The sequence below is a fragment of the Hyperolius riggenbachi genome, chromosome 6, assembly GCF_040937935.1.
Source record: "Hyperolius riggenbachi isolate aHypRig1 chromosome 6, aHypRig1.pri, whole genome shotgun sequence".
Classification (NCBI taxonomy): Eukaryota; Metazoa; Chordata; class Amphibia; order Anura; family Hyperoliidae; genus Hyperolius; species Hyperolius riggenbachi.
The window spans coordinates 163,651,712-163,665,730 of record NC_090651.1 but is presented as its reverse complement, the minus strand read 5'-3'; the positions used below and the strand labels follow the sequence as shown (position 1 = coordinate 163,665,730).

The following is a 14,019-nucleotide window of genomic DNA, read 5'->3' as shown; positions in this document are numbered from 1 at the left end:
TTGAGGACCGCCCATTTCCAAAGACTCTCCGCCCACATTGCAGATTTCACCTCCACAGATGAGGAGAGGAAACTCTATATCATACTGGGGGAAGAGGAAGAAACTGTGCAAATAGCTGCCAGATATGTCACGGCCTGCCACCAACTGAGAGGAACATGATAACACATGGACTGTATAACCCCATACTCCCCTCCCCTATGGACTGTATGCCTATACCCCCCTCCCCTATGGACTATATACCCCATCCCCCCCATACCATCCCGTACATCCTCCTATGGACTGTATACCCATGTCCTTCCCTTATTCCCACAATCCCCCCCCCCCCCCCCCCCCCCCCCCCCCCCCCCCCCACGTTAATGTTCTATTTTGCTTTGGCAATGCTAAATGTATTTGGTCCTGCCAATAAAGCTTTTTTGGATTTGGATTTGGAGAGAGAGAGAGAGAGAGAGAGACTGAAAGTGAGAGAGAGAGGCTGGAGATAAGTGAGAGAGAGGCTGGAGATAAGTGAGAGAGAGATGCTGGAGATAAGTGAGAGAGAGAGAGGCTGGAGATAAGTGAGAGAGAGAGAGGCTGGATATAAGTGAGAGAGAGGCTGGAGATAAGTGAGAGAGAGAGAGAGAGAGGCTGGAGATAAGTGAGAGAGAGAGAGAGGCTGGAGATAAGTGAGGGAGAGGGGCTGAAAGTGAGGGAGAGAGGCTAAAAGTGAGGGAGAGGCGCTAAAAGTGAGGGAGAGAGGCTGAAAGTGAGGGAGAGAGGCTGAAAGTGAGGGAGAGAGGCTGAAAGTGAGGGAGAGAGGCTGAAAGTGAGGGAGAGAGGCTGAAAGAGAGAGAGAGAGAGAGAGGCTGAAAGTGAGAGAGAGAGAGAGAGAGAGAGAGAGAGAGAAAGAGAGACGCGGAGAGAGAGGGGCTGAAAGAGAGAGCGAGAGAGAGAGAGGGGCTGAAAGTGAGAGAGAGAGAGAGAGAGAGAGAGAGGCTGAAAGTGAGAGAGAGGCTGAAAGTGTGAGAGAGAAAGAGAGAGAGAGAGGCTGAAAGTGAGTGTGAGAGAGAGAGAGAGAGAGAGAGAGAGAGAGAGAGAGAGAGAGAGAGGCTGAAAGTGAGAGAGCGAGAGAGAGAGAGGCTGAAAGTGAGAGAGAGAGAGAGAGAGAGAGAGGCTGAAAGTGAGAGAGCGAGAGAGAGAGAGGAATAGGAGGTAGAATCTATGATGTCATCAAGAGTTCATATACTAGGAACCAATGCAGTGTGAAAGTGGACGGAAAAAGAAGCGCGTTCTTCAAGCAGGGTCGAGGAGTCAGGCAGGGCTGCAGTTTGAGCCCAACGCTCTTTAACATATTCATTAACCAACTGGCTGTAGCCCTGGAATCCTCCCCAGCACCAGGCCTCCTCTTGCATGACCACGAGGTGAAGTTCCTGCTGTATGCAGATGATCTCCTGCTACTCTCCCCAACAGAAAGGGGCCTACAGGACAGCCTCGCAGTACTCGAGAGTTTCTGCACCACATGGGCACTGCCCATCAACCCAAACAAGACAAAAGTGATGGTGTTCCAGAGAAAACTGCCCACCTCCTTATTTATATTAAATGGCTGCCCACTGGAGACCACAAACAGTTACACCTACCTGGGGCTGGAAATTAACCAAACGGGGAGCTTTAAACCAGCTGTAGAGGCCCTGAAGGAAAAAGCTTGCAGAACGTTTTATGCCATCAGAAGGCAACTTTACCACCTAAAACCACCGGTGAGAGTCTGGGTAAAGATATTCAACAGCATCATCACCCCAATCCTGCTTTATAGCAGTGAGGTATGGGGCCCGGTCACCTACCCTGACCAATCAAAATGGGACTCCAGCCCAACAGAAATCTTCCATCTAGAGTTCTGCAAGTATCTTCTCCAAGTCCATCGCAGCACTTCGAACTCAGCTTGCCGGGCAGAGCTAGGCAGATTCCCACTATGGCTGACTATCCAGCAGAGGGCGCTCTCATACTGGGCGCATATACAGAGCAGCAACCCCAGCACTTACCACCATAAAGCCTCACTGAGCCAGGGTGGAGAGGCCATGCCACGCGCTTTGAAACAAAGCGTCAACAGCCAGCCCAGCCAAGACCACCAACACAGGCTGACAAAAGCCCAAATAAAAGGAATGATAGAAAGCTGCAAGGACTGATACCTAGAGGAATGGAGTAGTGACATAAAGAACTCCCAGAAACTCACTATCTACCAATCACTACAGAGGGAGTACACAATGGCTCCATATCTGGAGAGGCTACACCACCAAAAAGATAGACAGGCCTTGAGCCTGTACCGTCTGAGCGCCCACAACCTGGAGATAGAGACAGGACGACACAGAGACATGGAAGCCCCGGGAGGAGAGACTGTGCAGACTATGTGACCAGGGGGTTTTGGAGGATGAGGCCCACTTCCTGCTACACTGCAGCAAATATGCACTGCTGAGGACCGCCCACTTCCAGAGACTCTCCGCCCACATCCCAGATTTCACCTCCACAGATGAGGAGAGGAAACTCTATATCTTACTGGGGGAAGAGGAAAAAACTGTGCAAATAGCAGCCCGATATATAACTGCCTGCCACCAACTGAGAGGAACATAATATCACAAGGACTGTATACCCCCATACTCCCCTCCCCTATGGACTGTATACCTATACCCCCCTCCCCTATGGACTATATATCTCATCCCCCCCATACCATACATTACATCCTCCACACTCCTATGGACTGTATACCTATATCCTTCCCTTATTCCCAAAATCCCCCCCCCCACACACACACACACACGTTAATGTTTTGTTTTGCTTTGGCAATGCTAAATGTATTTGGTCCTGCCAATAAAGCTTTTTTGGATCTAGAGAGAGAGAGAGAGATATAGAGAGAGAGAGAGAGAGAGGGAGAGAGAGAGGATGAAGATAAGTGAGGGAGGGTGACTAGAAGTGAGTGAGAGAGGCTGCATGTAAGCGAAGAAGGGAGCTGATGATACATAAAGGAGACAGACTGGGAGTGAGGGAAAGAGGCTGGATATAAGTAAAAGGCGGATGTTAGTGAGGGAGAGACACAAAGTAAGTGAAGAAGTCTATCTTTTTTGCAGCAACAATACAGAAAGCGTTTCAGCGTGTTGTAAAGTAACACATCTGGGAACATTTTAGCGGACAACGCAAACAAGATTTCCTGTCGGGTTATATAATAATGTGGCCACCAACGTCCACCTTAAAATGTATGTTGTCGCGCATGCCATGTGTTGGGAAAAATGTGCATAAAACTGTGTTTGTATGTGCTTTGCATTGTGTGAATTGGTCCTTTTTAAAAGCAGTAGGGGCACATGCGCGGAGCCGCCATGAGCAGACGCTAGGTGGCTGAGCTCAGTCTCCGGTTTCCTGAAATTACCTTACAATAGCCCCACATCCATCAACAGATGGCACCAAGTCATCTGCCTTGCTCCGTGAGATGTCCAGGAGGGCCAAGAAGAACTCCCTGTCCCGACCAGAGGCTCCCAAAAAGCGAAACAAACAACATACACTCACGTACCATTTCGGGCCTGCCGCCACGAGGTCCAAGATGGCCACCGCTGCCTCAACTGCGCCTCCTTCCCCGGATCCCGGCTCGCCTACCTCCATACCTGAATCACCGCAATCCGCGGCGGAGGTTCCTCTCACGAGCCAGAAATCCCAACAGCTCTACAGGGATATCAGCAGGCTCTTTAAACGGGAATTGGCGGCTGCTGTGACGGATCTCTCCAACCAGATCAAAGAGGTGGGTGAACGCTTAGCTACCCTCTAAAAGCAGGCCGACTCCCTAGTTGATGCAGTTGCGGCCGACAAATTGCAGATAGACGACCAAGACGAAAAGATCCACACTATGGAGCTGAAACTAGAAGACCTCGAGAACAGGTCCCGGAGAGCGAACATCCGCATACGGGAGGTCCCGGAGACCATTACTAACCTAAAAGAGACCGCTCTTAACCTCTTCGCTGCTCTTCTCCCGCAGCTTGACCCGCAGGAATTTAGAATTGTGCGTATACACCGGGCCCTACAACGCCCCCGCAACACTGATCTCCCCCGGGACATTATCTTAAAGATGCAACATGAGGAGATGCGAGATGCTGTCCTAACTGCCGCTAGGCCTCTGAGCGCACTCCCAGGTCTTTCCGAACTCCGTACACCTCTATGCCGATCTCTCCCTTCTCACGCTGGCAAGAAGAAGAGATATGCGACCAGCAATCCAAGCTCTGCTTGCAGCTTCTGTTAAATACAAATGGGGTTTCCCCTTCTCTTTGTGTTTCCAGTATAATAACCGGAACTTTGCTTGCAAGACATTTGCTGAAGCACGCTTAGCCCTGGAGCAATCCGGCCTACAACTGCCCCCTCATACTGCGGTGTCGCCTCCTCAAAGTTCCCCAAGACCGACCAGAGTCTGGACTGAAGTTACCCATCGCAGACAACGCCGAGCCTCTGAGAAACCCTCTTCTCCTCCTTCGCCGGCATAATCTTCCCAGACAATCTAAATGAAAGCTATAGGTACCGTACTGATGGCCAAATGTTTTAATTTTTGCATATGATAGTTCTCTTATTCTCCATGTTGGAAATACTGTATTTGACCTCTAAGAGTGTATGCCCGTATACATCACGGAGTCCCCCTGTTTATATCTTATAACTGTGATAGATTTGTTATAAATATAGGTATATTTTCATTTCATTGTTACATGGTTCATTGCTGTGTATGTTGTCTGTAAAATTGTAGCTGCACCTCCCAGAGCTCATAGAGGACTTGTGTTCTCATTATCTATCCAAAAGGCAATTGTTGACTGTTCCTTGCTGGACAAACACAGCACCTGGAGGATTGTTCTTATCTGCTCAAGAGACAATTGTCTGACTCCTCTCTGCCAGACCACAAGGCACCTACAGAAGGTCATTTTCACTATCTACTAAGTGGTCTGGGGACTGGGCCCTGCTGGACTGATAACATTCAGCATGTGCATTAAAAAGAGGGTCAGTTACTGAGGGAGAAGTCAGTCAAGGGGACAGCAAGCTGCGGCGCTGGTTCTCCATCCCCCTGGATCCAGACCAGAGCTACTGGAGTAGCTACTTTCTTGATCTGTGTTCCTTTGCCTGTGAGACTGGATGTTCTGAGAGGGATCCAACAGGCTGCAGTGGATCCAATGCTGTAGATGGTGCCTGCCCTGGGATAGACTCAGTTGGACTTTGTGAACTGTTCTCCCAAGATCACTGGATTTTACTAAAACCCCTATGTGGGATGCTGGACTAAAACACCTGGATTTTAGATACAATTCTCTTGGACTGTATCTGTCCCTGTTCGGCTGTTGTTATAGAAGTTTGTTTCCCTGGAACATCAACCGTTGTACTAGGTTCTGGTATTTTGTGGATTAATAAAACTCCTGAACTCTCCTCCTAGTGGTCACTACCGGTGTCCTTCAGTATATATCATCACAATAACCCTTTATCTCTACCTCCGCTGCTCATTCCAAAGACTGCCTTAAATGATCAGGGCGTGAGGCTCCTCTCCTACAAGTTTACTGCCTTTTTGGACTGCATCACTCTTCATGTTTGATTTGGCTATCTTGATCTACCTTTTCAGCTAAGATCTCATTATGTAATACTGGTCTATTTATATGATACTCCTCCCTAGAGTATGCTCATATGCACATATTGCTCGTTATGCCGTTTTAAGATGGCCTCTCTTTGCACTAATTGAGGCCTATGAAGCTTGTGAAGCTTATAACTAACCTTTTACTTTTCAGGTATCCCGGAGACTGCTATGTTGACCCCTGAACAGATTCACGCATGAGGGTCCCGTTAATATGGTCCCCTTCATCTGTGAATCACCTGGAGAGGAACATTTTCCTCTATTTTCTTGTTCTTTTATGTTTGTTTGTAATGTTTTATAACCTTACCTTGACTACGGTACCTGTCTATATCCTGTTATCAACCCTCCTTCTGGGCCTATGTGATCACTCAATTTTCGAAGTTAGACCTCTCATGATTGTATTGTCTATTAATTTGCAGCACTTAACCATTCCCCATGTGTAGAATCATTTCCCACAATGTCCGGGGTTTTAATTCCCCCCCTAAAAGAAGAAAGGCCATGCAAAATTATCTGTCTCATAAGCCTGATGATATCGCTTTGCAAGAGACCCACTTCACTCAAGCTTCCTTTCCCAAATTCATACATGCACAATATAGGCGAGTCTATTTAGCCTCTTCCCCCTCCGGGAAAACTTTTGGCGTTGCCTTACTTCTCCACAACGCATTCCCCATGGAGGTGGAACAGGCTATTCCTGATAAAGTAGGCCAATTCCTTATTTTACTAGGCACGCTCCACTCACGACGAGTATGCCTGGTCTCCTCATACTCTCACCCGAGAGACCCCTTAACAACCTTTATGGCCTGTGCAAATCACCTCACGTCCTTAACCTACGATCATATATATTGGTGTGGAGACTTCAATGCTGTTCTCGTCCCCAGCCTTGACTCTTCCACTTCACAAGATTACAGGCTCTCTCAGACGAAGTTAAAAACCCTCCATAGAATGTTGGAATCTCTATCTCTAGTTGACGTGTGGAGGGAGTTCCATGGGCAAACAAGGGGTTACACTTATTATTCTCCCCAACATCACACACATTCACGTATTGATCTTGTATTTACTAATACCAGTAGCATACTCAATTTAATTTACGCTCGCCACGTGCCGTGCTCATGGTCAGACCACGACATGGTCCTAGCTACTTTCAATTCACAGTCTCCAAAATGCCTTAACCACTCCTGGCGACTAAATGAATCTCTCCTAACCAACCCCATGGTTGTCTCTGATTTATCCCAACACCTCACTGAATTTTTTGAAATTAACAATACCCCAGGTATAGCCAAATCCTCTTTATGGCTCTCCCACAAGGCCTATATTAGAGGCCAAATTATCAGGCTGGCCTCACGTATCAAGGAGCACTCTGAATCCTTATGTAATTTGCAACACAAACTAAATAAACTTGTAGCTGAACATCAAACTTCTCCCTCCTTATACCTCTACAAACTAATTAGTGACACCAAAATACAAATTGACGTTCTCCTTTCTCATCAGGCTGAGAAGGCTCATAGATGGACTCAATCCCGTTGTCACAAACTACTTAATAAACCAGATCGATGGCTAGCTGCTAAACTTAGGGAGAAACAACAATTAAACAACGTCAGGAAGATTAGGCTCTCAAATGGCAGAGAAACTTGCAACCCAGACGAGATCCATGACCGTTTCCTCCAATATTACACCTCATTATATTCCCAACCCTCTTCTTCATCCGCCCAAGACCCTCAGTCTTCTTTCTCCAATGTACCAATCCCCTGTCTTTCACCCCTAACAGCGAGTACACTTAATCTCCCCATCTCCTCTGACGAAGTTGAAGAAGTTATTAAGCATCTTAAGAGCCATAAAGCTCCGGGCCCAGACGGCTTTACTGCCTCCTACTACAAAAAGTTCTCGGATATCCTTATTCCCCATCTAACTGCATTATTCAACTCCATATTACGTGGGGCCTCGACCCCTCCTGAATTTTTAGCTTCTTCAATAGTAGTCATCCCGAAACCAGGCCATGACCCCCTAAATCCTCCCAACTACCGTCTCATTTCCCTCCTAAATTCCGACTACAAAATCTTCACCTCAGTCCTTGTCTCCCGCCTTAACAAATTGCTAGCCTCACTCATCCACAAAGACCAGGTGGGATTCATCCCCCAGCGCCAAGCTTCTGATAACATCCGGAAACTTCTAAATATCATCCACCATGCCCATCGCCTCAAACATCCCCTGGCAGTGCTCCTTCTCGATATTGAAAAGGCCTTTGACACCCTATCTTGGCCCTTTATGCTTCAAACACTACAAAGATTTGGTATCACTGACCCTTTCCTCCAAGCAATCAAATCCCTGTACTCTCTCCCTACGGCCTCCCTGAAGCTTCCCTCCACACGTCAACCCTCAATCAAGATAGAAAGGGGAACACGGCAAGGCTGCCCCCTATCCCCAGCGCTATTTGCGCTATGTATGGAACCTCTTGCAGTTAAGATTAGACAGACATCGGATATTCAGGGATACCAAATAGGTAGACGCTCCCATAAAATTTCACTATTTGCGGATGACTTGGCCCTAACGTTAACTAGTCCCACCACAACAATACCCCTAGTACTGAACCTCTTGTCAAATTTTAAAGACATATCTGGCTTGTCTCTGAACATCACCAAATCAGAACTTCTCCCTTGCAATATTCCCAGCTCTATTGTTAATGCTTTGTCCTCTCACTTTGGATTCCGTATTCAGCATAAATATATAAAATACCTCAGAGTGAAAGTTACAAAAAATCCCTCTGATATGTTTCACCTTAACTATTCCCCACTGATATCTAACCTACTAAAGCTACTTACCACCTGGATTAAACTCCCAATCTCCCTTAGCGGAAGGATCCATGCTGTTCACATGACCTTGCTCCCTAAAATCCTTTATTATTTTAGGGTCCTCCCTATCTTAGTTCCTAAGAACTCTTTGATCCCTCTCCAAAAAGAGGTTTCTAAATTCATCTGGGCCCACAAGCCTCCCCGAATTTCCTCTAAGAGGATGCAACTTCCCAAGTACGCAGGAGGCCCTGCTGTACCTAACTTCTATAATTACTATATAGCTGCCCAATTAGCCCATATCCCCCCTTCTCAAGCCGGACCAAGTGCACCTCTCTGGGTCAGCATTGAGTCATCTCTCCTGAAACCCTTTACAGTGGAGTCCTTGGTGTGGTCCTCGCTGTCACAACCTTTTCAGCTACTGTCTACCTCCCCCTACACTCTTCACACCCTAAACATATGGAAAAGATATCGCTAAAGTCTAAGACTACAAGCATCCCCTTCACTATCTACAAGACTATTTGGTAACCCTGACTTCCCCCAGGCCTAAATTTGGACATGGCGTGGTTAACCTCCTCCCATCATACTAATTTAGCTAATTTTCAAAGGCTAGGGATTATGATTTCTCCTTCCACATTATCTGAATCGCTCTCCTGTAGGCCTCACCAATTTTTCCACCTCCAGCAGGTCTACCACTTCTGGTCATCCCTGGGCCCCCTAACCCCTGACGCCTCTTACACTTTTTTTTGAAAATTTCTGCAAAACCTCACCCTTAGAAGGCGGTATCATTTCATATCTATATGCTCAATTGGCTACCCGAGCCCAAGCTGCCATGGACACCGTTCTGGAAAAATGGGAAGCTGATCTCAACATCCACCTTTCACCCAAAAGAGGGAAACCCTTATGAAAGGAAGTCTATATTTTTCAATATTAGAAACTAATGTCAAATTAATACACAGAGCTTACCTAACTCCGGTGCAGGTCTCTGGCATCTTCCCTCAAGCCTCCCCCTTATGCTACAGGGGTTGCGGTTCTAGGGGAACATTAGCCCATATGTGGTGGACATGCCCTTTGGTTGCCAGATTTTGGTCACATGTTGCCGGACTGATTGCATCTGTCCTTCAGATCCCATTCTCTCCCACCCAATCTGTTTTTCTGATGGGTAATAAACCCAACAATTTGAAACATCCAGCTCATAGATTAACCCAGCATATCTTAAATTCTGCTAAAACGTACTTAGCTTCTCGATGGAAGGATCCTTTTCTCTCTTTAGATCATGTGATTAGTAAAGTCCACAGAGTTATGATACTGGAGAGAATGGTTGCTATCTCGGAGGATCGGATGCTCCAGTTTACCAACACATGGTCCCCCTGGATCGACTATGCTGATAATAATGGCCTTCGCTACTCTATTTTCTTTATCTAACATAGAGGCACTGTACACATTGTACCTAGCATGCCATATAATATATTGTTCTATCCTAGGCCCTAACAATCCCCTTTTCGAATTTGCACCTATAGGTACCGTATTCCTATTCCTAGTTTGTCTTGTTGTTTTTGTTTATTGTCTTTATATGTTCATGTATTTGGCTATTATCTTTCCCCCCTGCGTGGGGTATCCAGATTTATTCACCCTTGTTCAATTTGCTATCATTCAATAAAAACCTTTGAAACTAAAAGCAGTAACTAGGCAGACCGTAAACAAGGGAATCTCATACAGTAAGAGCACTATAATGTTAACAGAATACAAAAGTATATATTTTTCCAGTGCAGCAATACACGGTGTATAAAACATTTCCTGAGATTATGGCAATCTAACTTTATGTTTACCTTTTGGTTCTTGCTGCTCATCATCACTGTCTGAATTGTCCTGGGTTACGATGTGCTTTGGTTTTATGTTCTCTAGACAAACACAAAAATACTAATTAAAAAAATGCATTTTTATTTTGTATTCAGTATGTGCTTGTGGCCACTGAAAGACCAATGATGATAATTCTATCCTCCGCCATGAAAGTTATAATGCATAGTATATGTTATGAATGCCATCGACCATAGTCAATTTATACACCTTTATCATAATATCAGTTGAGAAATGATTGCAAGAGGTTGTAATCCCAGTGCTCTACAAAATGACATGCATTGGGCTAAATGCACAGTTGTCCTCTATAGAGACAAAAGAAGGGAAAGGCCAAAGGGCAAGTCGTATTCTCTTCTGACTAATTTCCATGCCGCAACTAATAAGTTCATTTTTGTGGAAAATTCTTTCAAAAAGTAGACTTTAGAACAGGAATGTTAAATCGGTCCTTCGAGGGCCAAGGTCCTCACACATTTTTGACACAGCTCAAATTAATTGATGGGTCTGAAAGGAAAGGTGTGGTCCACTGGATAGAACACATTCCTCCCTTTTTCAGTCCATCCTAAACACTGGCATGGATCCAGCCTTCCAGGCCTGGAGTTCGACACCTGTGCTTTAGAAGAATCTCTAGATCATCACTGGCACATTCTTTTATGTCTTTCTCTTCGTTTCTTCATACTATGCATTTATTACCCTTTTTATTGTCTCTTTGTAGTTTCTGTACATTCTGTACTTTATTCTCTTTAAAGCCTCCTTTATTTCTCTTCCATTTTCTCCTTTTCTCCCTCCCAGTGTTATGATCTTCCCCAGCACTCACTGAACAGCTTGCATCTCCCGTACAGAGTTAATCTGAATGCGATTATACACTTGTCGAATTCTTTAATTGTGATAAGAATCAATAAACCACCCTTTTCCCATTCATTTACCGTGGTGCAATTACTTTACTAATGCTAAGTACACACCATACAATTTACTCGATTTTTTTTTACAACATGTTCGGTCTGAATTGTGATTGATTTTTGTTCACGTCTATGGAAATCCATCGGGAAATCGATCGAAATTCAGATTGGACATGTTGGAAAAAGAACGAACTGGCAGGTAAATCTGCCAGAAAATTGTATGGTGTGTACATAGCATAAAACTGCTTTACAACAACCATTCAATTTTGTTTGTATATACAGACAAAAAACGCCCTTCTCTTTCAGCTAGTTCTCTAACTGCACTTCTCTCCACACATGCATAGGGTGCCTTCTGATGACATCAGTGAGTTAAAAAAAAAAAAAAGGTGGTTACAGCCTTCACTGTATAACCGTTACAACTGCTGGAATAAAGAAAAAAAAACTGTTACTCTGCCAGGAGTAGAAATGGTTCGTCCCAGGCATTTTTACTGGACATTGCTGGACATCGCTGAGAGGATCCTTACAGTTCCTCTTTAATACATTTTTTTTGCAGAGCCTGGATGTTTTTCTTAGTCAGAAACAGCTTCCATCTTGCAAACTTACCCCATAGCCTAGACATATGGAAAATATGGGATATTACTACATGTAATACACAACCTTAATTACCGGACATCCCTGCAACTCCTTCACTGTTACCATGGGCCTTCTGGCAGCTCTCTGACTAGGTTTTGTTTTGTCTTTTTATCCGTTTTGGAGGGATGCCCTAATCTTGACAATGCCACTGTTGTCCTATATTTCCAGCACTTTTTGATCATGGTCTTCATTGTGTTCCCTGGTATATTCAATGCTGTGGAAGTATTGCTGTGCTCTTCTCCTGTCTGATACCTTTTAACAATGATACCCCTTTGATGATTTATGAACTCGCTATGAACCATGGGTTTGCTGTAGTAGATAACTAAGGAAATGTCAGAAAAATCTTAGCTGAACTTTATTTGAAGTTAATCAGAGCCTCTATTTGATGGCAGGTGATAATCATGGTAGTCAGGCAGGATGAAATCTGTAATTCAATTAAAAGGTACTTCAAAATAGTATGATTGTACAGGTCAAAGGTCAGATTTAAGGTAGGAAAAATTTGGAAATAATTTATTGTGGTCTCATTTTTACATCACAAAAACCTGACATTTTAAATGTAGGTGCATTTATTTTCACTATATTTGTATCTCAGTGACTATTTCTAATGGTAATTGCAGTGATGTGGAATATGGCACCTGAGGTGCATGTTTCGCTCTGAAGCCCTTATGACTGACAGCCTTTGGATCGTTTTTATAACTAGACTTTGGATTTAAACTCTTCAATATATGTGTTCAGCAGAAATAAAGTGTCAGTTGCAGTAATCTTTTTCATTTTAAGGAGTGGGACAAAGGTAGTGACGGTGGTGTGGATTGCGTCTGTTCCAAACATGAAAAATAAATATCTGTTTAAAAAGTCAGCACTGAGTAGAGTAAGGCAGGGAACACACTTGACAGTTTTCGTACGAGTTTTCTGCACAGAAAAACTGAGAACTCATTTTAATCAATGGGCTAGTTCACACTTACTGAGTTGTTCGCACGCAGAAAAAAAACTGACATTCTGCATGATGACTCTGCACATTTTGGCAGTTTTCTCTATCAATTACATCAGCTGCTGTGAAAAAACGCATGCGTTTTCCAGCATAGAAACACACTTGGTGTGCAGAAAAAGTATGCAGAAAAACGCGCGCGGAAAACTGAAAGTCAAGTGTGTTCCCTGCCTTATATTTAATTTCGTAGAAACTTCTTAAAACTTATTGGGCCATATGCATATCACTTTCTCACCTGAGTTTTCTCCTTGGAGATGATTTTCATCTTCTCGTTAACCTCCTTAGCGGTATGCGTGACACTGTGTCGGAGATACCGCTCTGTGGCCCCAGGAGTCCCCCAATATAAAATTGTCACAAATAACTGTAAACCCTTTAGCTAGCACTAGGCTAGCTAGTACTAGTGTCGGGCACCCGCCGTTCCCCAGCGATCCCCCCGTTTATACATTACCCCCCGGATACAGCGATCGCGCAGCCTCCCTGCACAGCTCCGGTCTCTCTATGGGGAGGATCGGGTTTGCGCATGACGGCGACGTCATGTGCGATCCTCCCTATAGAGAAGACCGGAGCTGTCCGGGGAGGCTGCGCTGATCGCTCGATCCAGGCTGTGTAATGTATAAAAGGGGGAGAGGCAGGGATCTGAGGGTGCTGGAGACTTCTACTAGCTAGCCTAGTGCTAGCTATAAGCTTTTCAGTCATTTCGGACAGTAATTTTGTAATCGGGCAAAAAGTAACAAAACCTCCTCAGCGGCGTAACGCTCAGGAGGTTAAACTAACTTTGCAGCATTTTAAAAGTGAAAAAGTAACAAAAAGTAGGTAAAAAAGTACTAGCAAATTTATTTTGAGTATTTTCTACCTTGCAGTTTAAAATGCATCTTACCAAAAGGTGTTAAATTATCACCTAGGTCCTAGGTGATAATTTAACACCTTTTGATAAGATGCATTTTAAACTTTTCAAAAGTGAATTGCATATGGCCATTGTGTTTCCTAATATTTAACAAACAAACCCACTATTATCAATGTAGAGCAGTGGAAATGTCAATTTCAATGACAATTTCCTTTACATTGAAAATGAACTATTTTATATGCATATATGTACATTATAAATGTTTTATATGCAAATATTCCTCTGTAAATGACAGTTACCTAATTCTTCTTCCATTGTAGCTCCTTTGTTGTGGCTAGAAACGCCCAGAACTCTGTTGAATAGTATGGAGAAAGCACTGCCCCACACACCTGAAAATGATACAAACTTTAGAAGGC

General features: G+C 44.5%; 1 protein-coding gene across 1 annotated transcript in view; it reads right to left on the bottom strand.

Moving 5' to 3' along the window:
- The window catches only part of PLA2G4A (phospholipase A2 group IVA), a 220,567-nt gene that overhangs the window by 63,167 nt on the left and 143,381 nt on the right, over nt 1–14,019 (bottom strand). The window contains exons 12-13 of the mRNA XM_068240163.1: nt 13,903–13,992; nt 10,218–10,289 (exon numbers count right to left, since the gene is read on the bottom strand). Coding sequence (XP_068096264.1) covers nt 10,218–10,289; nt 13,903–13,992 — 162 coding nt within the window. The remainder of the gene's footprint in view (nt 1–10,217; nt 10,290–13,902; nt 13,993–14,019) is intronic.